Consider the following 23,123-nt stretch of genomic DNA (forward strand, 5'->3'; position numbering starts at 1 on the left):
AAGGTGAGTTGCATTTCTTGGAATTTGCCCTGACTTGATGGATCCTCAGGGATGAATCACTTTCTCCTACTTCAGTCACTCTGGCTGTAAAATAATTATTATAATGCAATAAATAACGAATCTTATTTACTAAGAACTAAAGTTCATTTTACCTGCCTCAGTCAACTGCTGGAAAGCAGAAAACTTTGTGGCCAACACTCACAGCTGCTTGAAGATGGAAAACCCATGGAATGAATTAGTTGTTTCTTAGGAGTCGGGGATGCTGCCAGTATGCTTATGGGTTTGCACTTGTGACCTCAGGCCAATAAAATAGTAAGGGAATCATTGGATTAAGTGAATTGATGGTCGAGTGGAGGGGAGGGGCATCAGAAAGGCCAGCTCATTAACACATCTCAGATGATCTGTCTTGCCAAGATCTGGCCGGGGACTAGGTAGACCAGAACCTGGAAGAGTGCCTGTGCCTCAACTCAGCTTGGTTGATCAGTGAACTGGAAATTGGGCACTCTGAGTTCCAATCCAGGTGGCAGCAGAGCCACGGGCCCTCAGTGCCTGTGGTCGGTGACTCTCAGGGGATCGTGCTGAACAGCCCACCTTGCACCCTCTTGCGTAACCTCTTGCTCAGCGGCAGTTCAGGCAGCCTGGAGCTTTATCCTTCTCAAGACAGACCTTCACCTCAGCGGGCACTTGTGGAGCCATGCGGAAAGACACAGCTAGGTTTACTCTGAAGAGGCAGCGCCTGGCATTTCTGGGAGAGTGAGGAATAGTCATTCCCTTGCCTTTGTCCTTTAGCCTGACTAGAACAACCAGCTTCGTTTACATTCCTTCAGTGGTGTTACTGAAAGGGCTTGGCAGCTTCAAAACGTTTGCAGTGTCCTTCAGTCCCATTAGAGGTTTTTTTTTCCCTTTTCTTTTTTTGGTTAACGTTCAGCTAGCATCTGGAAAGATCCACTGGACATGCTGGGTGTTTTTTTTTTTTTTTCAAGAATCTCCTTTACCCTTCTGGGAAACCAGGAAAAGAGCACACTTCCACCGTGTAAGTCTGGAGGAATTTCACAGCCTTTCAAACTACGGTACCTTTTTTGTTTCTTGGTCCAGCCTGTTACTGGGGTGGTTTTAGAATGAAACTGCTGGTGTACTCCCTGGGGTAAGTGGTAGGGGATCACAGATGAAAGAAGTTATTGTCTTAAATGATATATTAAATTTCTACTCATATTGAGTTAAGGTGTTATGGTTTGGGAAGGAAACTATTGCTATGACAGGCAGGACCTTAAACCAAAATGTCTGTTTGGTTCTTAAGAACTTCATTTAAAAAAAAATAGAATCTATGCCATACTTGGATTTTGTTCTGTGGGAAGAATGTACGGCGACACTTGGCCACCTGTTCTTATCACCAGCCCTCATCCATCCTGGAGCACCTTTATGACGAAGTAAGGGGACCTGCATCTGTATTTCTGGAGAAATGTGATAGATCTGCCTGCCCTTCATGGAATCCAAACAGAATGTTTCATCAGCACCTCTTGGGTTTAAAGTGTATGCACGCATTTTTCAGGCAGCTAATTAAACTAAAAAAGTTCTGGTTCCAGACCACACTATTGCTATAGGCAAAATTCCCTGCCTGTCGTGGCTCATCAGAAAGGGTTTGTATACAGAAAACTTCTGAACAGAACAAAGAGACTTAGGTCTGGATGAGGAATGAAGTCTTGGCTCTCACTTAGCAGTTCCCTAACTGCTGTGCCATGTCAAATTCCCTGCCGAGAAAACGTCTGAAAGAAAAAGAATTACAGACATCAGGCTTGTTTTTAAGAAGTGTGCTTTTTAATTTGTGTGCCTCTGGGCTTAAAGAGTTAATCATTTGCTCCCCAAGGTTACCATGTGGCTCCCTTCCATTCTAAGTTCTGTATACCGCACTGTCATCTGGAGTCACTTCAGTCTCTGGACTTTGCTTGTAAATGATGAACTTCAACAGCTTTGGATCTGGGTGCCCGTCAGTTGCTGAGAGCAAGGACCTGAATCTCTGGAGTCAGCAGGATTGCAGTAGAAAGTTTACCAGCCTCCTCAGAAGGTTTTTGGGATGTTGGTCTTCATCTAGGTGGGATTGGAAATGGAAAGAAACATGAAGAGTCTATTTCTCACGGAGAAATGATTAAAATAGGCAAAGACTCCAGAAGAAGGGGTGTGTGCGCATTGCATTAATAGTATTTTTTCCTAGATTGGAATCTCTGGGTGGCTGCAGTCCACTATGAATGTGAGCAGATCATGGGGCTGGAATGAACTTGCTTCCAAAGAGTTTGCTTGCCCTGGGTGTGCAATTTTCTGCAATGTATTTATTCTTCTCCACTTGTTAAAATGTTCTTTTGTTGCTGCCGTCGCCCAGCTAATAATGAGGAAACAGCGGCTGCTGTGGTCCAGTGCCTCTTCACCCCTCCAATTCCACTTCCATGGCTGACCCTCTTTTAATATTAATGTAACCTGCAGGATGTTTTCACTAAATATTTCCATACTTGTCCTTTTACTGTGGGGGTCGTGGTTAGAACCAGCTACGTCTTACGCATGTCATGGTGAACAGAAAGCTATTAGGAGTGGGAGGACTGTTTTATAATAACTTCTGCTTCAGCCTCCCTGACAAAGAAAAATTTGGGGATCAACCTCAGGTCTCCTTTCCTGACTTGGCCAAGGCGGACTGTCCAGGTGTTGTATGTCTTTTACTAAGAAGTAGAACTGAGGTGTTTGTGATTAGAGGGAAGTGGGTTGGGTTTTGATGTTCGAATGAGGGAAATTCCAAGCTCCAATAGCCACAGTTATGATTCAGAATCATATCATGCCTTTAAGTTTCCTTCTGCATTCCAGAGTTCAGTCCCCTCTCCCAATCATGGAGTTGTTTATGTGCTGTTTCTTACCCAACCCAATCTCTGTAAACAGGGACACCACATTTCATCCCATTCTTTATTTCTAAAGAGAAAATAGAGGAATTTATTCCCAGTGCCCTTGTGTTGACCTTGCCTGGGGGAGAGGGCTAGCAGAACTAAAGATGACCTCATCCATTCCAGCAGGATTTCCTGGGACATTCAGGGCTACATTCTTCTGCTGTCCCTCTGTGATCAACCACATTAAGTCCATAAGCTTCAGAGTAGATTACGGTGACATGGAATATTGATTCCTTTAGGACTTGAGTGTGAGGTCAGGCAAAGACACAAAGCAATCATTATGCGTTCGGCAGTTGCAAAGACCTTCTGCGTCAGCTGGAGAAGCGGGAGGTGGGGCCTTGAGGTGGGGCACAGTCTAGGAACTGTGCCGTCTGAGGCAGGAAATCAGCCTGAAAGGAGATGGAAGGGCTTTGGTGGGAAATAAATGGCACTGTGTTGTTGACGGAAAAAGATCTTGGCAGGACTGTTGTTGTGAGTGTTCTGTGGCTTAGAAAGGAATTTCCTACAGGCTGGACTAACCATTAAAAATGTCTCTACCTTCAGGAGTCCCAGGCGTGCAGTAGAACCTCACTGGGGGAAATGTCAGCTTGGACCATGGGCGCCCGCAGTCTGGACAAACGAGGAAGTTTCTTTAAGGTAAAAAGCAAGCCTTGATTGGGGTCGCTAATCTGTAGCTCGCTCACTTTGCTTGGCTGCCTGGCAGCTGCAGGCGTTGCTGCGAGCTGCAGGGGGAAGCCTCCTCTCTGAGCCAGCTCTGGCCAACGGAGCTTGGAGCTCGCCTGAGCCCAGCTGAGAGCTGTGAGTGGGTTTTGCAGTAGGTTGGGGCTTTGTGAGTTAGTGCTTCCAGGCCCAGGACTCAAGCACGGAGCACGGAGGATGCCACCTTTTGTAAAAAGCAATTGAGGCTATCTTTATTTGTAAATTGTGTGGCTATTCCTGTTTCGGTTGGACGGTTTCCTGATGGAAGCTGGACTCTGATTCCAGTGAGTCAGTGCTGTAGGCCTGTCACTTCTACTCTTTGCTTGATAGCATGAATCACGTAAGAGCTCGTTAAAAAAGAAGAAAGAACAACAGATTCCTGGGTCTCACCCTAGACTGATTAAATGTTATTGGCTGGTGTATTTTATCAAACACCCCAGTGGCCTCTTAAGATCAGGCAAGTTAGGACCAAGCCAGCGGGATTAATAATGTATAGGTTTTTTTAAAATAATATTCATATTGAAGTTAATGGGGTAAAATTACCCTGCTTGCTTAATGTGATAAGGTTCTGAATGGTTTTCTTATACACTCAATCCCTCTGTGTGTATGTGTGTTAAATTAAGACTTGGTGCTCATTTCTAATTTACGCTTGAGAATTAATTTCATAGGGTTCTTGCTTTGTAAAAAACTTGGAAAATATATACTTATGTTAAAAAGCAGTAAAATAGAGGTAAAGTGTGCACCTGACATCTTCCCTAAGCAGGTGTCACAACACCAGATCTTTTCCCCAAAGGAGGGACCTAACTTTATTACCTAGGAAAATTGACGATGCTCAATAATTATCCCACCCTGCTGGGTTGTAAGTATGTATTAAGTCTCATTTATATGATTCATTTTTCCAGGAGACCAGAACTGATTTATTGTGTCAGTTATGGGCTACATCAGCAGAGACTGTTGACAAAGCAATGCTAAGTTCATTGAACTCAGAGAACTAATCACCAGGACATAACCTTATTGGTATTTAAGCAAGGAGAGGTCAGAAAGCAAATTTTAGTTTACAGGGATCTAGACCCAAGTCCTTTAAGCTGTATTTTTAAAGGCAGAGAACTGAGTTTCAGCAAGATTTGTTATACTAGTTCAGGATTAGAGACTTTCAACAAGGAGAGAGTCTTAAAGAAAGTCTTGGCAAGAAAATCATAGTTTGATAAGCAAACTGTTGTCCCAGGTGAGCAAACTTTGCCAAAACAAACTGTTTTATAAGAATTTCCTGCAGCAAACAGTGAAGTTATTTATTGATTTACAGTCTTAACTTCCTGGGCAAGAATATCCTGGAAGAAATAGTTATGTTGACACAGATGGTCTCTGTCTCAATAGTTTTGAGACTAGTTTTTCTAGTTTAGTTTTTCTAGTCTAGTTTTTCTCACTCTTACTAGTTAAGCTGTGTGGATGTAGCGGTTTCAGTTCTCAATAGGTTTACTCATTTTGAATCAAACCTGTATGAGGTCCCCCCATATAAAGCCAAAATGGAGAGGGGGTTTTCAGGTCTCCTATAGACCAGGGGCTAACCCCACCAGTCTCCTGACTCCTTTCCAGTTTCTGGATTTTATCCTATGTTGAGATATTTATTTCATGCAGGCAGAAGGAATGAACCCAAACCCCTCCTTAACCCAAGGCACTGCTACATCAGCCTAAATACTGACTAGTCTGTAATTACCACCTTATGCTCAGGAAGTGCAGTGGGATTGAATCTTACATAGAGTTAGATGTTAAAGTCAAGGCAAAAGAAGGAAATAGAGTTTACTCAACATTATCTTTCACATTCCTTGGGTAAGTGCCATGTCAAAGCCAATACCACTTAGTGTTAAGTCCCTTGTAGCCAGTTTTTTCTGCAGTCCTGGGGATTATGATTATTTATTTTTTTATTTTCAGCTGAACATCAGGTAAAGTAGTTGACATGTATCTGGGCTATGTCCCGTGAAAGCATCAATCAGGCAAGCAGCCTGTGACCTGCCTGAGCCTGCTGAGGGCAAGTCCTCCTTCTCATCACCCCTGAGTCAAATACCCTTGAGGAAAATGTTGGCAAAGTGCCCTGCACCATTTAACTTGGTGTGTGGAGAAGCAGGCACTGAGTTATTGAATTAAGAGTATGCAGATCATGATCTGCTGAATGAGGAGGTACAAACTACCCACAGGGAGTCAGCAGGGAGCTCCCTCCACATCAGAGCTCCCAATTTGGGAAGGAAACTCACGAAGTTGTTTTGATTGAAAGTATATTTCAATGCATGCACACAAAAGGGGTAGAGTCATAAGATATATTATTTGAATCTTTTTTAAAAAAGATTTATTTATACATACAAGAACTGGGGTACAGGCCAGAGGTGTGGGGGCCGGTGAGAGGATTCACCAGAGACAGAGTGAGGAACAGAACGGGCAGATCAACTGAAATACACTGCTGAGGGGAGCAGCAGGCGAGCCAGGAGAGGTCTGCTATGCCATGTGGGTAGCTCCCTGGCCGGGGGATCGAACTCGTGCTGCAGTGGCTGCAGACAGCTTCATAGGTTGCATCTTAACCCCTTGCACCAGTAGGGAGGCCCAAGATATATTATTTAAAGATTCAAGATAGAGGGCAGGTTACTTAGAAGGTGATAAATGCAGAGATCACTAGTATTTCTGCAAAGTTCACTCTAAGAAGTTATTGACAAAGGTGCCCTGGGGAAGAGCAAAACAGACACTTGTGGCAAGAGTCCTTTGCTTGGGTCCTCATGTAAATGCCCAGACCCTGATTATGAGCAGAGCTGTCATACTGTAAAATGCCTAGCACAACTCAGAAAAACAGAAGTCTTGCTATTGTCTGTTTTCCTATGGACATGCCAAAGTTTAAATTGTATCATTTATTTAAGTCTGTTGCTCATGTAGCTCTATGATATAGTTACATTATACTTCTTTTCTTTCTTTATTCTTCTTTATGGACATTGTTATTCTTTACTATGAGGTCTCCATAATTAGTTACTATGGACTGATATTAGAACAACATGAAATAGATAACATATTAGTTATTATTAATTATTCCATAGTGTGGGCATGTAATTATCTACAAGGGTGAAGTCAACAGCCCTTTGGACATTTAATACTGACCTTTTGGAGGCTCATTTAAAAAATAATAGGGTGGAATTCAGTTGCTGAGATGGCTTGTCACTCAGCCCATTCTAGGACTGGCTGGCTCTTTTTTCTCCACATGCCTTACTTCCATCCACACGTATCCAGCACCAAGGGTCAGCCAGGTACCCGGGAGGGAAAAATCAGAGCTACCCCTAGCCTTATGCCAAAGAAAGATATTAATCAAGTAATCAAAACACTAAATACAAATTATAAGTCATAAGAGAAACAATGCTTCATGGTATATCACCTAATGTGAGGGTCCAGCAAACTCTTTATGAGAAAATAGCCTTGATCTGGAAGTTGAGGTTCACCCTGTATTACTGGGATGCACTGTAGAGCAATGCTCAAATGATGGTGTCTGACACACACACCAGCGAAATCCTCTAACCTGATAGGGCTTCATAAAGTGGAGAATTATTGACTATATTCTGGGCTCACAATTGAATTCCACATCCTTATTACCTCTTTTTTAGTTATCTGGATGCACATGATTTTATGCAAAGCCTAGATAATTGAAAGGCAATCACTGGACAGCTGTGTCATCAGTATCTCCTCCAATCCAATTTTTGTTTTTAAACCCAAGTTGCTTACTATCATAGCAGGCCTCGATTGCAGTTTCCCATCTGTCTTGGCTCTTGGAAGTGACTCAGATCAGTTGCAGGACATGAAGGTCCTGGATGATACACAGTGTCTGAGCATTCTGGAATAATTGAGAATACTCCATGCTCATTGTTCATGTGGAAGCACATCTTGGAAGCTCTGGACACAGAAATTTGGTACTGGATAAAACAGTTTCCACAACCCTTCCCAGCACTAGTTTTCTTTAACCACCTGTGAAAAATAGAAGCTTTCTCCTCCACAAGTGCTCTGTGAAAACTCATGGGGCAGGTGGGAGATGCCCCTGGAAAGTTAGCCACAATTATCTGCACCTCTATAGTAAAAGTAAACACCATTGTTATCACATTTGGAGGGGGTGTTGTATGAAAGAGATTGTAAGAAAGAGATTGTAAGAAAGAGCAATCAAGCCTGGAAACATTCTAGGTGGTCTGCACTTGGGCAGAGAATTCCTTTCCTTTCCTGAATTTCACAGCTACCCTCAAACCCCCAACCCATCTGGGCAGCCTGTGCTGACAAATCCTCCTCAAGTCTCCAACATCTGCACCCTTTTTTCCTTTCCTACATCTGTCTCCCTATTAGGGTTCTCATTCTGTCCTTTCTGGGCATCATGGGTGATGCTTATAATCCATTTGCAGCACCACCACTGGAATGTGTGTGTGTTCTCTTCAAACCATTCCCTCCATCCATGTCACCTCCTGCTGACTCTGATCAACACTCTTCACCTTAACATTTGAGGGTGTTCAGGCTTCTCCCCAACTCTTCCTGCACTGGCCCTGCATCACCGTGGGGCTGCTCCTCTGGCCCAAATCTACCAATGCCAGACTCCTCCCTCAGCCTCCACCTCTCCCCATCAAGCTGGCATAGACCCACTTTATCCACTGACCATGGGGCTCCTATGGACTGAACTATCTTTGCTTTTGTCTGAACATAAATTATGGTAGATATGTTACCTGTGAAGGCCTAGCTGTGGCCCCAATATAGTGCCAGAAACTTCAATTCATAATTCATAACTGTCCTGAGGGACTTATTCTGTCTTTTTGTTGGATGGTGCCAGAAGATGACCCATGTGAATTACCCACTCAGCAATTCCAATTTCTTCCAGGAATGCCTGTGCTAGTCTGTTCTCACCAACCTACAAAGTAGGTTGAGCTCCCTCCTCCTGAGTAGTTTCTTCCTACCCCCCCCCCTTTGCCTCAGAACTGTTTGACAAGGAACAGTTTGTCTTCACTGACCAGGAAGAAATGTCTTTGACTACAGGGATCCTGCTTTCTTGTGCCACCAAACTGATTTTTCTGTGGGGAGGTGCCCCTAGCTGGGGCTCACAAACCAAGTGGGGTCATTGAAGGACCCAGCACAGCAGTGGTGATTCAGTGCGAGAAACCCTCATTTGGCCATTTTGTGCAGTTTGGATAACAGGTGCATCATGTTTGTCTTTCAGAAAAGAAAGGTTGTGATTATGATTCAGAGAAGCCTAGAGGGGCTCTTTGGCACCCTGAAGACTACAGGTAGAACTAGCTATGAAGAAATGAAATTTCTAAAAAATCAGACTCTTCAAAGTAGGTAAACCAGGGTTGATGCCTCACTTTAACCCTACTGAGTGCCTTAATTATCAGTTTCTTCTCAGTGTTTGAAAACTTATTTTCAGAAAATCCTGTCTGGAGATAATTTTTTTTAAAGATTTATTTATTTATGCATACAAGAGCTAGGGTACAGGCCAGAGTTGCTGGTGGGGGTGGGGGGTGGGGCGGTGAGAGGATTCACCAGAGACAGAATGGGGAACAGAACAGGGAGATATGTTGAAGTACACTGCTGAGGGGAGCAGCGGGCGAGACAGAAGAGGTCTGCTGCGCCATGTGGGTAGCTCCTTGGCTGGCCAGGGATTGAACTCGTGCTGCAGAGGCTGTGGGTTGCTTCATAGTGCGGTGCTTAACTAACCCCTTGTGCCACCAGGGAGGCCCTGGAGATAAATTTTTAATCAACTAGAATTGACACAGCTGCACATCTTGGCCTGGGTGATTCTTGGCTCTTGAGTTTTCAAACCATTCTTTGTGCGGAGATTCATGTTTCCACATGCACAGCCCGGCACAACGACTCACTGTTGTGTAACAGGGGACGAGATGGCAGGGGACTGAAAAATAATGGGTGGAACCAAAATCCCATCTTAGTCAATAATTTCATTGAACAAATCCTTCTATGGATCTTTGGATACTTAAAAGCCAGAGAAACGAGTGTTGCTGTCCTTGATCTCCCAGAAGGCCTCCTGGATCTTGAATAGATGTTAAGCCGCATGCCAAGCATCCAGAGAGGCACCATGCTCTGGTCTGTGATCAGGAAAGGAATAAGCATCCTCAGGGGAAACAAAAGAGCAACTAGAGATTTGGTCAGAGCAATTGACATCTTGATAATTATTAATGATAATATTGCAGAGCATACCCAAACGTCAGTATTTGGTTGTATCCTTTGTCTCCCAGAAGTAAATTCTTCATAAACACCTTCATAAACACCTTCATAAACACTCTAGAGAGGCCTTAGAGTGGTGCTTTCCCGTAGAAATACATAATAAGCCACAGATAGCATTTTAAATATACTAGTAGTCACATTTAAAAAAAGTAAAACTGGGGGCCTCCCTGGTGCTGCAAGGGGTTAAGATGCAGCACTATGAAGCTATCTGCAGCCACTGCAGCACAGCAGACCTCTCCTGACTCACCCACTGCTTCCCTCAGCAGTGTATTTCAGTGGATCTGCCTGCTCTGCTCCCCACTCTGTCTCTGGTGAATCCTCTCACCCCCATATCTCTGGCCTGCACCCCAGCTCATGTAAGCATAAATAAATAAATCTTTTAAAAAATTAAAAAGTAAAACTGATCTTTAACACATTTAATTTACCCTAGTATATATAAAATACTATTGTGCCAACATAAAATCAATGTAAGAGTAATCAGATATTTTACCTTTTGGCAGGGGATACTGGTCTTTGAAATTCAGTGTGTTTTACACCAAGCATGTCTTAATTCAGATTAATTACATTTCATGTGCTCAGTAGCCACAGGTAGCTGGTGGCTGCTATATTGTTGTATTTTATCTAATGTAAACACAGTCCTTTTACAGATGGGGAAACTGAGGCCCAAGGAGATTGGAGTGCCAGAGCTGGTTAGTCTAGCCTAGGGATGGAACTTGGACCTAACCTGATTTTGTCCTTTGGCACCCCACTCTGTGTGGCCTTCCCGAGGGTTCTGTTCAGATCACTTTCTATCTTTCCAGTGAGTTCTCCCAGGAAACTCCATCTGGAGAGGTCATGAGGATAGTCATGTCTCTGGAGGGGCTGTTGGCTTTATTTGGACATACACGCATGTCTCATCTCTCACCATCTACTTCTTAGCCTGCAAGATAGAACCCCTCAGGATGTGACTTTCTAGGAATGCCATGAACTTCAACTTTGGATAATAGTTTTTGTTTGTGTTCCCAAAAAGTAATGAATTGCATGGTTTCTATGGTAGTTTTCCCAGCACATTTTGACCAACCATTTCTAACACTAGATGTTGTTTATTGGGCCTTAGCACATTCTTATTTGCTTCAAGGAACTTTGTCTTTTTTTAAATTGGGGTAAAATAAACTCCCCTGGCTCCCTTCAACCACATATTAGCTCGGCTTAATTGAATCTCTAACTTTTTATAATTAGGAGGATGCCCAGGAAGAAGATGTAGGTTTGAAGAACAGTTGTGTCAATGTATAATTTTCAAAAAGTTAAAACATGACTCTCATATAATATCAGTGAACATCTGTCAAAGCTTTATTTGAAACATAGAAAACCAGTGCAATACTGACTTAAAGGATACTTTACCAAATAAGGCATTTGTAGTTGATTTAGAAAGGCATTCTATAAAAAGTATGCTGAGCTAAAATCAAAACTGGGGCCTCCCTGGTGGTGCAAGGGGTTAAGCACAGAACTATGAAGCTATCTGCAGCCTCTGCAGCATGTGTTCAATCCCTGGCCAGCCAAGGAGCTACCCACATGGCACAGCAGACCTCTCCTGCCTCACCTGCTGCTCCCTTCAGCAGTGTATTTCAGTCAGTCTGCCTGTTCTGCTCCCCACTCTGTCTCTGGTGAATCCTCTCACCCCCCATACCTCTGGCCTGTACCCCAGTTCTTGTGTGCATAAAGAAAGAAATCTTTTTTAAAAAAACTGTTAACATCTTATAAGGCAATAAATCTGTAACTTTTGCAGTAATTTTTTTCTCTGGAAATCTTCAAGCTGCAATGGGAATTCACAGTGAGCCCTTTATTAATACCAAATAGCAGTGTCCAACATAGATACATTCTCCTTGATAATTAAATAATCTTTAGGTGACGTTATTAAACAATCCTCCAATGTAGTAATGAAAGGACACACTTAAAAACAAAAAGGCTCTTCCACCTGGAAATTTTTTAACTTTCTAGTAAACAACTCTGGGGTGAAAGAGAAAATATATAGTGGAATTGCAGAATTTCTAAAAAATAATGGTAAGCATGGTAATCAAAACACTACCTTGTCAGTATCAATGGCATACATTTAAAGCAGCAATCAGAGGAAAACTTATAGAGCTAAATACTTGATGAGAAAGATATGCACTAGGGCCTCCCTGATGGTGCAGGGGTTAAAGACAGCTCTATCAAGCTGTCACCAGCCACTGCAGCACTAGTTTGATCTCCAGTAGGCCAGGGAGCTGACCCACATGGCACAGCAGACCCCTGCTATCTAGCTCATTGTTTCCCCCAACAGTGTATTTCAGCAATCTTCATGTTCTGCTCCCCGCTCTATCTCTAGTAAATCCTCTCACCCCTGTACCTCTGGCTTACACCCCAGTTCTTGTATACATAAATAAATAAATCTTTACAAAAAAGAAAAGATGGGCCTTCCTGGTGGTGCAGGCGGTTGAGCGCTGCACGGTGAAGCTGTCCGCAGCCTCTGCAGCGCGGGTTCAATCCCGGCTAGCCGGCCAGAATCCCACATGGCAGAGCAGAGCTCTCCTGTCTCGCCCACTGCTCCCCTCAGCAGTGTATTTCATCAGTCTGCCTGTTCCACTCCCCGCTCTTTCTCTGGTGAATCCTCTCACCCTCCTGCGCATCTGGCCTGTACCCCTGTTCTTGTATAAATAAATCAATCTTTTTTTTTTTTTTAAAAGAAAAGATATGCACTAATATCTGGGCTCTTTTCCACAATATAAAATCCTTATGATGATGTTTTGGATATTGCTCTGATACCTAAACTCAGATGTCAAAGGCTGACAAAGTCTCTGTATGTGTGGATGTTACCACCAGTTCCGCAGGACTGAGGTGAAATGGATAGAAGTTATTTCCCAGGATAATATTCTTTCAAATACTTTTATGTGTTAAGCAGAAAATCCCTTTCAGTAAAAATTTAAGACTGTATTATCTATTGCTGTGTCACTAATTGCCTCAGACCTTACTGATTTGAAACAACTAACATTATACCTCACAGTTTCTATAGATCAGAAATCTGAGGCAGTTCAGCTCAGTGCCTCCAGCTGAAAGTTCCTATGAGATTGCAGGCAAGTTGTTGGCCGGGCTATATTCTGATCAAAAGCTTGATTCAGGGCCTCCCTGGTGGTGCAGGTGGTTGAGTGCAGCGCTGTGGAGCTGTCTGCAGCCTCTGCAGTGCCGGTTCGATCCCCGCCAGCCTCGGAGTGATCCACGTGGCGAGCAGACCTCTCCTGTCTCTCCTGCTGCTCCCCTCAGCAGTGTATTTCATCAGTCTGCCTGTTCTGTTCCCCACTCTGTCTCTGGTGAATCCTCTCACCCTCCTGCACATCTGGCCTGTACCCTGGTTCTTATATAAATAAAATAAATCCTTAAAAAAAAAAAAAGCTTGATTCAAAACTCATTTGGGCCTTACCTTTTTGGGGCTGGTTTCAGGAAACGGCAGCTGACTTCCCCAAGTCTATACAGTGGAGAAGAGAGAAGAAAAGTCAATTTGTTAATAACCTAATCTTGAAGTGAATCTCCATCACTTCTACCATATTCTGATTATTAGAAGCCAGTCAAGAAGTCCAACCCTCACTTAAGGAGATAGTGCTCAAAGGTACAAATACCAAGACTTTGCATTCTCCAGGCAGAAGGGGCAGGGAAGCATTTTGGAGACCAAAACATAGAAAAACTGTTTAGTCACAAACTGAAATAGCCACAGAACCAAACTGACTGATATGAGTGAAATTAATAAATGGGCATTGTGTCAGACAGGAAGTTTTGGTGGGAACTGTAAACAAATGAAGGGTCCAAACCTCTTCTCAAGCTGCTAACTCAGTTCAATCCAGCTGTTGTCACCCAGGAATAAATGTGGGTATTCTGATGTATTTTAGAAGAGGCCAGAAATTTGGATTTTTATGTAAGCTAATTACAAAGCCCCATGAGAATAAAAGAAAATGCTTGTGAGGCTGCCTCTTGCCTGTTTGCTATCAGTTTGAACTTCTACTTCATTGATTTGGGAGAGGGAACCAGCTGTGTGGAAAGTCCAGTGTTCTAATTCTGCCACCCTCTTCTGAGGTTCTGGGATATCAGTTGGGGATACCCAAGCTCCTGTTTCACTGAGAGGCCTCATTTTCAGTAGTGACAGAGTCTGTGAGTTTCACCCAAGCCCTTCAAGACAAAGGCTCAACCGTGATGGACTGAGGGAAAGGTAGGGCAACAGGCAGCAAGTTTCCATAGGTCCTAAGAAAGGTGCCTTGGGACAGTCCAAGCTCACCAGAGTACATAGGGACTTAAATTTGCAGCAACTTCTCCCTTTTTAGGAATAGCTGCTCACGTTTAGCTAACAGAGTAACTAGAGCCCACTGTCCCAGATGGAAAGATGTCGAGAGAGAAACTAGTGTGGGATTCAGTGCCTTCTCACTGCTTTGTCTTGCCTTCAAAAATGGAGGCTGGCCTTCCCAAAAATATCTCCTCCACTTTCCTGTAATTCCAACTGAGATTCATTTTGAATAGTAAAGTAGCGCTTACCAGGAGAATGTCCAAAGTTACAATAAGTCATTCATAACTTAGTATAATCTAGGGCTTTCTGACTGATTAGCTGAGATCAAGCCTAGGTAAAAATTTTGAGTTCATGTGTGTTGAGGAGGAAGGAATGAAGAAAGGTAAATTGTGTCTCTTAAGGGGAAGGACAAGATTCAGGGACCCATTGTTGATGGGTACCAGCCATACTAAGTAAAGAGGGTGTCAAGAAGCAACAGGTGAATGGGCCTCCCTGGTGGCACAAGGGGTTAAGCACCGCACTAAGAAGCGGATAATCCGCAGCCTCTGCAGCACGAGTTCCATCCCCGGCTGGCCAGGGAGAAACTCACATGGCAAGGCAGACCTCTCCTGTCTCGCCTGCTGCTCCCTTCAGCAGTGTATTTCAGTCGGTCTGCCTGTTCTGTTCCCCACTCTGTCTCTGGTGGATCCTCTCTCCCCCCACATCTCTGGCCTGTACCCCAGCTCTTAAATAAATAAATAAATAAATCTTTTAAAAAAGAAGTAACAGGTGCGACTGTCCCTCTTCTGGACAGCCTCAAGACACCAGGGCCCTTAACCTTCAGGTCATGTGGGATGGGCCTTCCATTTGGGATGCATCTTCTTTCACCAGAGAGAAAACTGTTTCTATCCTCACAATACTCTGACAGCAAATATGTGGGCTTTTCTTCCACCAACCAATTCTCTGTGGACAGCCGCTCGGTGTATCCTACAATTTAATTCAATTTTTACACTACCAAAGTCAACACAGATCCCACAGGCTAAGGGCTAAGTCCCATAAGATACCCTCCTACTCCAGGTGCCAATCACAGTAGTAGATCCTCAGGTTATCCAAACTTCTTTGAACTTGGCTTAAATCAGAGGTTCCCCCAGACCTTCCTCAGGGCTATCACACCTCATAGAATACTTCATGTTACCAATATATTGTAAAAGATATTATACAGGATACAGGTGAAGAGGATGAGATCTGGAAGAATCTCGAGCACAGGAATTTCTATCCCCATGGAATTTAGTGTGTACTCTCTTGGCTCTACCAACCTGAAACTCTCCAAACTTTTTATAGAGGATCCATTCTGAAGGCGTGATTAATTATATTGCGGGCCTTTGGTCATTAACTCAATCCCCAGTGCCTGGTTTCTCCCCTGTGGTGGGGTGGGAATGAGGCTGAGATATCCAACCCTCCAGTCACCTTTGGCAACCTGATCTCCATCTTGAAGCTTTCTAGGGGCTTCCAACCACCAGCTACCCCTTAACATAATCTTTGAAAGAGGTGTGCAGTAAATAACAAAAGACATTCCTATCTCCTCTCTCACTCAGCAAATTCCAAGGGCTTTAGGAGCTGTGTCAGGAACCTGTGACACTACCATTTGTGTCATGCATGATCACAGTCTCTGCATTTCTGTGCTTATTAGAAAGTAATTGATACTTGAAATATAGTCTCAGCATTGGCACTGCCAGAGCTTGTTAGCAAAGCAATCTCCATCAGTGGTTCTAAATTGTGGTGCCATCTATGAGCATCAACATCACCTTGGAATTTGTAAGAAATGCAGATTCTTGGATTGCACCCCAGACCTAGCGAGTCAGACACTCTGGGAGGGGGGCGGTTAGTGTTCTGTCTCAACAAACCCAATCAGTTCAAGTTTGAGAACTGCTGCTCTCTATTCTATAAAGATCTTCCTTGACTTTTGATAGGGTTATGCTCCATGTACCTATTGTAACTTGAAAATATCCTAAGTCAAAAATGCATTTAATATTTTTGGGCATTTGGGTTGTTTCCATAGCTTACCTATTGTAAATAGTGCTGCAATAAACATAGGGGTGCAGGTGTCCTGTTGAGTTAATGTTTTTGTGTCCGTTGGGTAAATACCTAGGAGTGGGCTTGCTGGACTGGATCAAGAAGATGTGGTATAGATACACAATGGAATATTACTCAGCAATCAAAAAAGATAAACTTATGCCATTTGCAGCAACAGGGATGAAGCTGGAAAGGATCATATTCAGTGAAATAAGCCAGAAAGAAAAAGAAAAATACTGGATTGTCTTACTGATAGCATGAATTTAGAAAACTTAAATAAGGGTTCAGGAAAAAGACTAATTATAATAAAGTGAAAATCAAAATCAACAGGCAACTATAAATCAGAGACAGGGAGGGGGAGAAGGGAATAGGATCAAAACAAGGGGGGTGGGAATTGTATGGGGACTATAACAAAGATGAAAATGCATACATTGTGTAAAAATGAAAAATTATGTAAAAATATATATTTAATATGAATATAAATTAAATATAAATATTCAATATTCAATATAAAAATTTAAAACAAAAGTAAAAATAAATAAAATTAAGTTTTGCCTCATTAAAAAAATGCATTTAATATACCTAACCAAGGAACATCATAACTGAACCTAGCCTAGTTTAAATGTGTTCAGAACACTTACTTTAGCCTACAGTAGGGCAACATTTTTTTTTAGCACAAAGCCTATTTGATTTGTGTAGAATATCTTATGTAATTTATGACTACTGTACCGAAAGTGAAAAACAGAATGGTAATTTACGCTCATGAACACAGGACAGACTAGAAGCTGTGGCAATCACAAAGAGTATCACACAGAAGCATATCACTTGCCTGAGAAAGGTCAACATTTTTAATCCAAAGGTCAGTTTCTACTGAATGCATATTGTTTTTTTGCATCATTGTAAAGTCAAGTAACTGTCAGTCAAGGCAGCGTAAGTTTTGCATGGTATGTATTTGAATGTCTCAACAGAATGATGCAAAGCATGAATATGCATGTTGTAGACCTCATTTTATGCCCCTGTCTGGAAAATGGAGTAAGATCACACTCTCACTTTCAGTTAGTGCCAACTGAGTACATAGATAATTTCAGTCCCTCTCTCTTTCTTTATAACTCTTTATAAAAGAGTTATACTTCCTGCTGATAAGGTGGTTTTCTGATTTCTTTCTCTTTTTTTAAAGATTTATTTTATTTATACAAGAGCTAGGGTGTAGGCCAGAGGTGCAGGGAGTGAGAGGATTCACCAGAGACAGAGAGGGGAGCAGAACAGGTGAATTGACTGAAATACACTGCTGAAGGGAGCAGTAGGTGAGTCAGGAGAGGTCTGCTACACCATGTGGGTAGCTCCCTGGCTGGGAATTGAACACCTGCCACAGTGGCTGGTGATAGCTTGATAGTGCTGAGACTTTAACCCCTGTGCTAACAGGGAGGCCTGGTCTTCTGATTTCTGTCTGCTTTTCCTCTGCATCCCCACATTTTATTTGCCCTGTCAAAAGTGGTTGCACACAGACACACCCTGAGAGACAGGGTGACTCAGCTGCCCCAAGCTCTGTAAAAGACAGAGGGCAAGAGCACCTGGAATGCCCCATAGAATCACTAGAAGTTTCACTGTGCTGAGATTCAGGGAGGAAGATTCCTCCCCAATCCAGTGACTGCTTGGAGGAAATGAACTCTTAAACTCTGCCACTGGACTACCTGCTATTAGACAAAGGTCCTGAGAACAAATGGAACATCATGTCCTTTGCTAAGTGCCTGGCATTTAGTCAAACACTAGGATTTTGCTGCCACTCCGCATGTGCACCCCAGCCTTCCTCTTTATTTGGTTACTTTTTAAATTTATGTTTAATTTCACCAACACTCTTTCCAGGCACTGTTCTAAGCACTTTAAATACATTATATAATTCTTACACTATCATTTATTTTTTATTTATTTTCTTACATCATTGTTCTCTCTTCAGATGTAGTTCCCATAGTTCTCCAACCACCATAGCACCTTTGAACCTGCCCCTTGTACCCTTCCTGCCCCTCTTTTGACCGCTTCCTTACTTCTCCCCTCCCTTGCTCTTTGCCTTAAGTTTGCAGTCAGCTTGCGAGTTTTGACTTTTTTTCCGACCCTTTGTTCAACTTTCCTATGCTCCACCTAGAAGTGAAACCACTCGCTATTTTTGTTTTTCCTTCTGACTTGTTTCATTTAGCATAATCCCTTCCAGCTCTGTCCATGTTGCCAAGAATGGCGTGAGTTTATCCTTTTTGATTGCTGAGTAATATTCCATTGTGTATATGTACCACATCTTCTTGATCCAGTCATCTGTCTTGTGGCATTTAGATTGTTTCCATATCTTGGCTACTGTAAATAGTACTACAATAAACATAGGAGTGCCGGTTTCCTTTTGAATTAGTGTTTTCATATCCTTTGGGTAGATTCCTAGTAATGGAATTGCTGGATCATAAGGTAGATCCATTGTTAGTATTTTGAGAATCCTCCAGACAGCTTTTCCAAACCAGCTTGACCAGTTTGCTTTCCCACCAGCAGAGTTCCCTTTTCTCCACATTCTCCCCAGCATTTGTTGTTTCCAGTTGGGTTTTTTTTTTTTTTTTTTGTAATATGGGCCATTTTCACTGGTCTCACACTATCATTGTGGTCATTTTGAGATGAGGAAACTAAGACAGGGAGCAGTTACGAAACCTGCCCCAGGTCACACAATTTGTGGATTTGGTGGTGGCTCCATGGTGACTGTGCTGCATCTTAGAAGGGGTCTCATAGAGAAGAGACCTAGTACACTCAGAGGCTTAGAATTCCTACTTTATGCCAGACCTCCTCCCACCACCACTGTCTGCATCGTGGGACCGTGTCAGGTGCTTATCCATTGAGATGAAGCCTCTCTGCTCTCCCACCCCTAATACCACCTTCCTCTACTTGCCTCCATGGCTGTATGTTTCAGAAGTCAGCTTGTTCTTCTCACAGGCCCCTAGAAACACATCCTTCATCTGCAGCTTCCTTTATGAGGTACTGTGGAGCTCTCAATAAGAAAGATGCTAAAGGACCATAGATTAGGATTTGGGCTTGTGCTGGCTAATTCTAAGGAAAGAGGGTTGAAGATTTAGTAAATAAAAATACAGGCCTCTGCTGAATTTGAGTTTCAAATGTAAGTATATCCTGTGCAATATTTGGAGTATCCTTGAACTCAAAATGTATCCATGGTTTACCTAAAATTCAAATTTAACTGGGCATCTTGTATTTTGTCTGGGAACCCTAAAGAGTATGTGGGCATTATCAGGAAGTGCAGACAAGTCAATGATTGGGTAAGTAAATATTTTTTTTATCTAGAAGGTAGGAAGGGAAAAGGAGCCAGAGACACATCGGTGGAGAAGCAGCTGACATCCTCGTGTGTCGGAAGAGGGGCCTGTTTAGTCATTAGTCACTAGGTGTCCTGTGTCCTGTCTCATTTCAAATCTGGTCCCTGTGGTCTCTGGTGTGCCTTCTGTGAGCACTCCTTCCGACCAGAAGGAGCATATCAGCTGTGTTTCTCACTTTGATTCTACGTCCAGATTCTGGCTTATTTCAGAGTCTTTTGAAATGATGATGTCTTGAAGATGCAGGCTACTCAGGCTTCTCTTTCAAGACAGCCAGTTCAGTCTAGGCCACTGGCTCTTTGGAAATACCAATATTTCTGGTTGTTACATCTTGGGTGGGGGTGGGGCTGGCTGGCTTCCTACAGTGCACAAACACCGTAGTTATTTGGCCCAAATTTCCATAGTGCTGAGGTTGAGGAATCCTAGTCTGCAATGTAAATTGGAAATAACCCTTTTGAGTGTTTTCTTTCCTTTTTTTTTTTTTTAAAGATTTATTTATTTATTTATACAAGCACTGGGTACAGTCAGAAGCACGGGAGGGTGAGAGAACGCACCAGAGCCACAGCAGGGAACAGAACAGGCAGATAGATGAAATACACTGTTGAGGGGAGCAGCGGGCAAGACAGGCGAGGTCTGCCGCACCATGTGGGATTTTCCCTGGCTGGCCGGGATCGAACCGGCACTGCAGATGCTGTGGGCAGCTTCGCAGCCCAGCGCTCAACCACTGCACCACCTGGGGAGGCCCCATTTTGAGTGTTTTCTATCTCTGAGGCAGGCCTTCCAGAAGTAAGGGAAGTGAAAGCAAGAAAAGTAAATTTATGTATTTACTCACATTTACTCACAGTTTGTCTCACCTGGGACCTGCTTGGTACCTGGTCTTCAACAGGTACCTGGTGTCCAATAACGATGCTGAATGAATGAAAAATAAAATATGTTATCCATTTACTTATTCAGCCGGTATTGAACAGCAATAGAGAAAACTGAATTTGAGGATGGGAGGAGGGGCAGGGCTGACTAGGAGGCCTGCTGGGGGAGGTGGTGTTTACGCTGAACTCTGCAGGAGAGAGAGAGACAAGGAGAAAAGCATTTCCAGGCACGAGGGAGCCACATGCAAACACCAGGAAGCAGCTCCCCAGTTGCTAAAAGAACAGGGTGACAAGTGTCATGGAGGTTGGGGGTGTAGACTTCCATAAAAGGAGCAGAAGAGGGTAGCAAAGGCTAGTCATGTGGCTACAGGAGGAGTTAGAACAGTTGGAAGCCATGAAGGGTTTTGAGGAGGGGCATGACGTGAGCCAACACATGTGCAAACCTCATAAAACTCACTTGGCATTAGCACTGTGTCTCTCATCCATCAACCAAGAAAACCAAAATTCAGTTCACCTCTTCACTGGATGCCCTCCGAGGACCAGAACCAGCCTCCACTAGGACAGCTTGCAGTTGGCTTGTATTTCTTCCAGTGGCTCCCTGCCAGTGTCCCCTCTCCACTCTCTCTAAACCCCTTCCTGACTCGGGTCATCTCTGGTTCGTTCTTCTTGCCACCCCATCTTCCTGTCTTTTGTGTGTGTGTCCTCTTGACCTGTCTGGTGTCTTGAACTTTGTTTTCCTTCTCTGTGCCTTAGTCAGAATCTGCCTGTGCTTGGAAGGCAAGAGAAGGCAGAAGATTGCAAACTCTGATCATTTACTTGTTAATTTAAGTCTGTCCCATACTTTCTGAAATAACTGCTCTACCTGAAATACGTGGAGTGGCCTGGAGGAGAGCAAAAGAGACAATAACTTAGGACAAAGCAAATTGCCAGCCACCCAAATCCAGCCCTGGGGGGTCCTGTATTTGAAATTGGGACACAGCCACACCTGTTCATTTCTGTATTGCTTTCTGCTTTTAGACCCACAACTGCAGGACTAAGTTGCTATAAAAATTGTATTGCCCATAAGGCCAAAATATTTACTATCTGGTTCCCTAAAGAAAAAGTTTTCTAACCTCTGATTTGGGAAATAATTGCATTTTGTTTTGAGTGTACATAGCAGTACTTCCAGTTTGCAAATGAACAAACATATGCCAGGCCTAGTAGTAAAAGTATGGTCTCTAAGGCTAAGGTCTGTTTTCTTTCCCAAGCCACATGGTTTGTTAAAAACAACTAGAAGGAATATACTAGAGGTCTTAACTTCAGATGCCGCCAGAGGCCAGGTGGATATGTAAACCAGTGAAGACAATACACAGGAAAAAGTTGGTAAATGGAGCTGACATGTGAGCTCAGTATTGGAGGTAATAGGGAGTGGGGGAGACTGTAGCAAAGTGAAGAGATTTTATCCCTTCTAATGATGGCAACACAACAACCTGGTGTTTCTAATTTTCAAAAATCTGGAAACCTAGACAGAAGAAGCCCAAGACAAGTTGGGCAAAACATAGTTGAGTGTATCCAGAGACCACTGGGGACCTCATATATATGACACACATATTGGAATGGCAGTCAACACATTGCTTGGGAAGGGCAGGGTCAATAATAAGGTGAGAGGCGACTCAAGACAATGCAGTAGGGAGCTGCCCTGGGTTCTTACCAGGAAAACTTTCATCCCAGTCATTAGCCTTGGCTTCTGTCAAACTTTCATCTGAATAGTGAGAACATTCTCACACTTCACTTATCTGCAAAGGGAAGGAAACACCCAGGAAACAAAGAGGATACAAGATACAGGAAGATTAAGGAAAAAAAGAGGATAGGTTTTGGGAGAGCCTCAGGGTCTTAGATAAAATTGTATGTCTAGGGAACAGCCAGGGGGGTTTTCAGGGGTGCAAATATTTACCTTTTCAAATTCAATAAAGCCCAGTATAACTTTCAGTGCATCAAAGATATGTGCACCCTGCCTGGGGAAATACTGGTGGAAGGTCATGTATGTGAATCTGAGAACCCTGGCAGCTTCTGACCCCTGTTGCACCATTACTAACTACATGAGACAAACTCAGTCTCAGTTTCCTCATCTGTAAAATGGAATTAATAAAAGTCCTGTCCTTTTGCACCTGGACCATGTGAAAATTCAGTAAGGCGATGGATGGTGCTTGTTGCAGAGGAGACCGCTGGTCAAGAGCTGGCTAATAAAATGTTCCCTTACCTTTCCTGTGACATGTGACTTGGGCTTCCTGAGATTTTCCCAAGATTAGGACAGCTTCAGTCTGTCCTCCACTATCAAGTCCACAGTACGATTGCTTCAAGGCTCGACAAAGCTGTTCCAGGAAGCATTCTGTTATGTTATTTACAAAGGAATTTTACAGTGATTTTGGACATCAAAGGGAGGACGGTGAAAAACCCTCTGGTAACTAGAACAATGTTGTGGAATGAATCTTTCCCTCTGAGCATGCAAGTGAGAGCTGAGTGCAATTGAGTAACTAAGGTTTCAAGTTTAAAAGTTCAGAGCTGTTCAGAATCAAATCAGAGAGGCAGAAATTACTCCCAAGCAGAAGTTAGCACTCCCTCTTCCTATCATTTTGAGATATTTGTAGTCATTTGTTGAATATGGTAGTTGAAGGGGCTAGATGTAGGCGTCATGGGAGAAAATATACAGGGGTTCACCATGCCTGCCCCC

At 43.2% G+C, this 23,123-nt stretch overlaps 1 protein-coding gene across 2 annotated transcripts in view; it reads left to right on the plus strand.

The window, feature by feature from the left end:
• Positions 1–3,323: 3,323 nt before the first annotated feature.
• RIN2 (Ras and Rab interactor 2) overlaps positions 3,324–23,123 on the plus strand; it is a gene marked incomplete at both ends in the record, with an annotated part of 107,323 nt that continues 87,523 nt past the window's right edge. Inside the window, 2 exons of one of the 2 annotated variants that reach the window (XM_084247268.1) lie at positions 3,324–3,395; positions 3,468–3,560. In XM_084247268.1, coding sequence (XP_084103394.1) covers positions 3,324–3,395; positions 3,468–3,560 — 165 coding nt within the window. Of the gene's footprint in view, positions 3,396–3,467; positions 3,561–23,123 lie in introns of those variants that run through there. The other variant, XM_084247269.1, reaches the window with a different exon arrangement.

This window comes from Talpa europaea (genome assembly GCF_964194135.1).
Source record: "Talpa europaea genome assembly, chromosome: 11".
Taxonomy (NCBI): domain Eukaryota; kingdom Metazoa; phylum Chordata; class Mammalia; order Eulipotyphla; family Talpidae; genus Talpa; species Talpa europaea.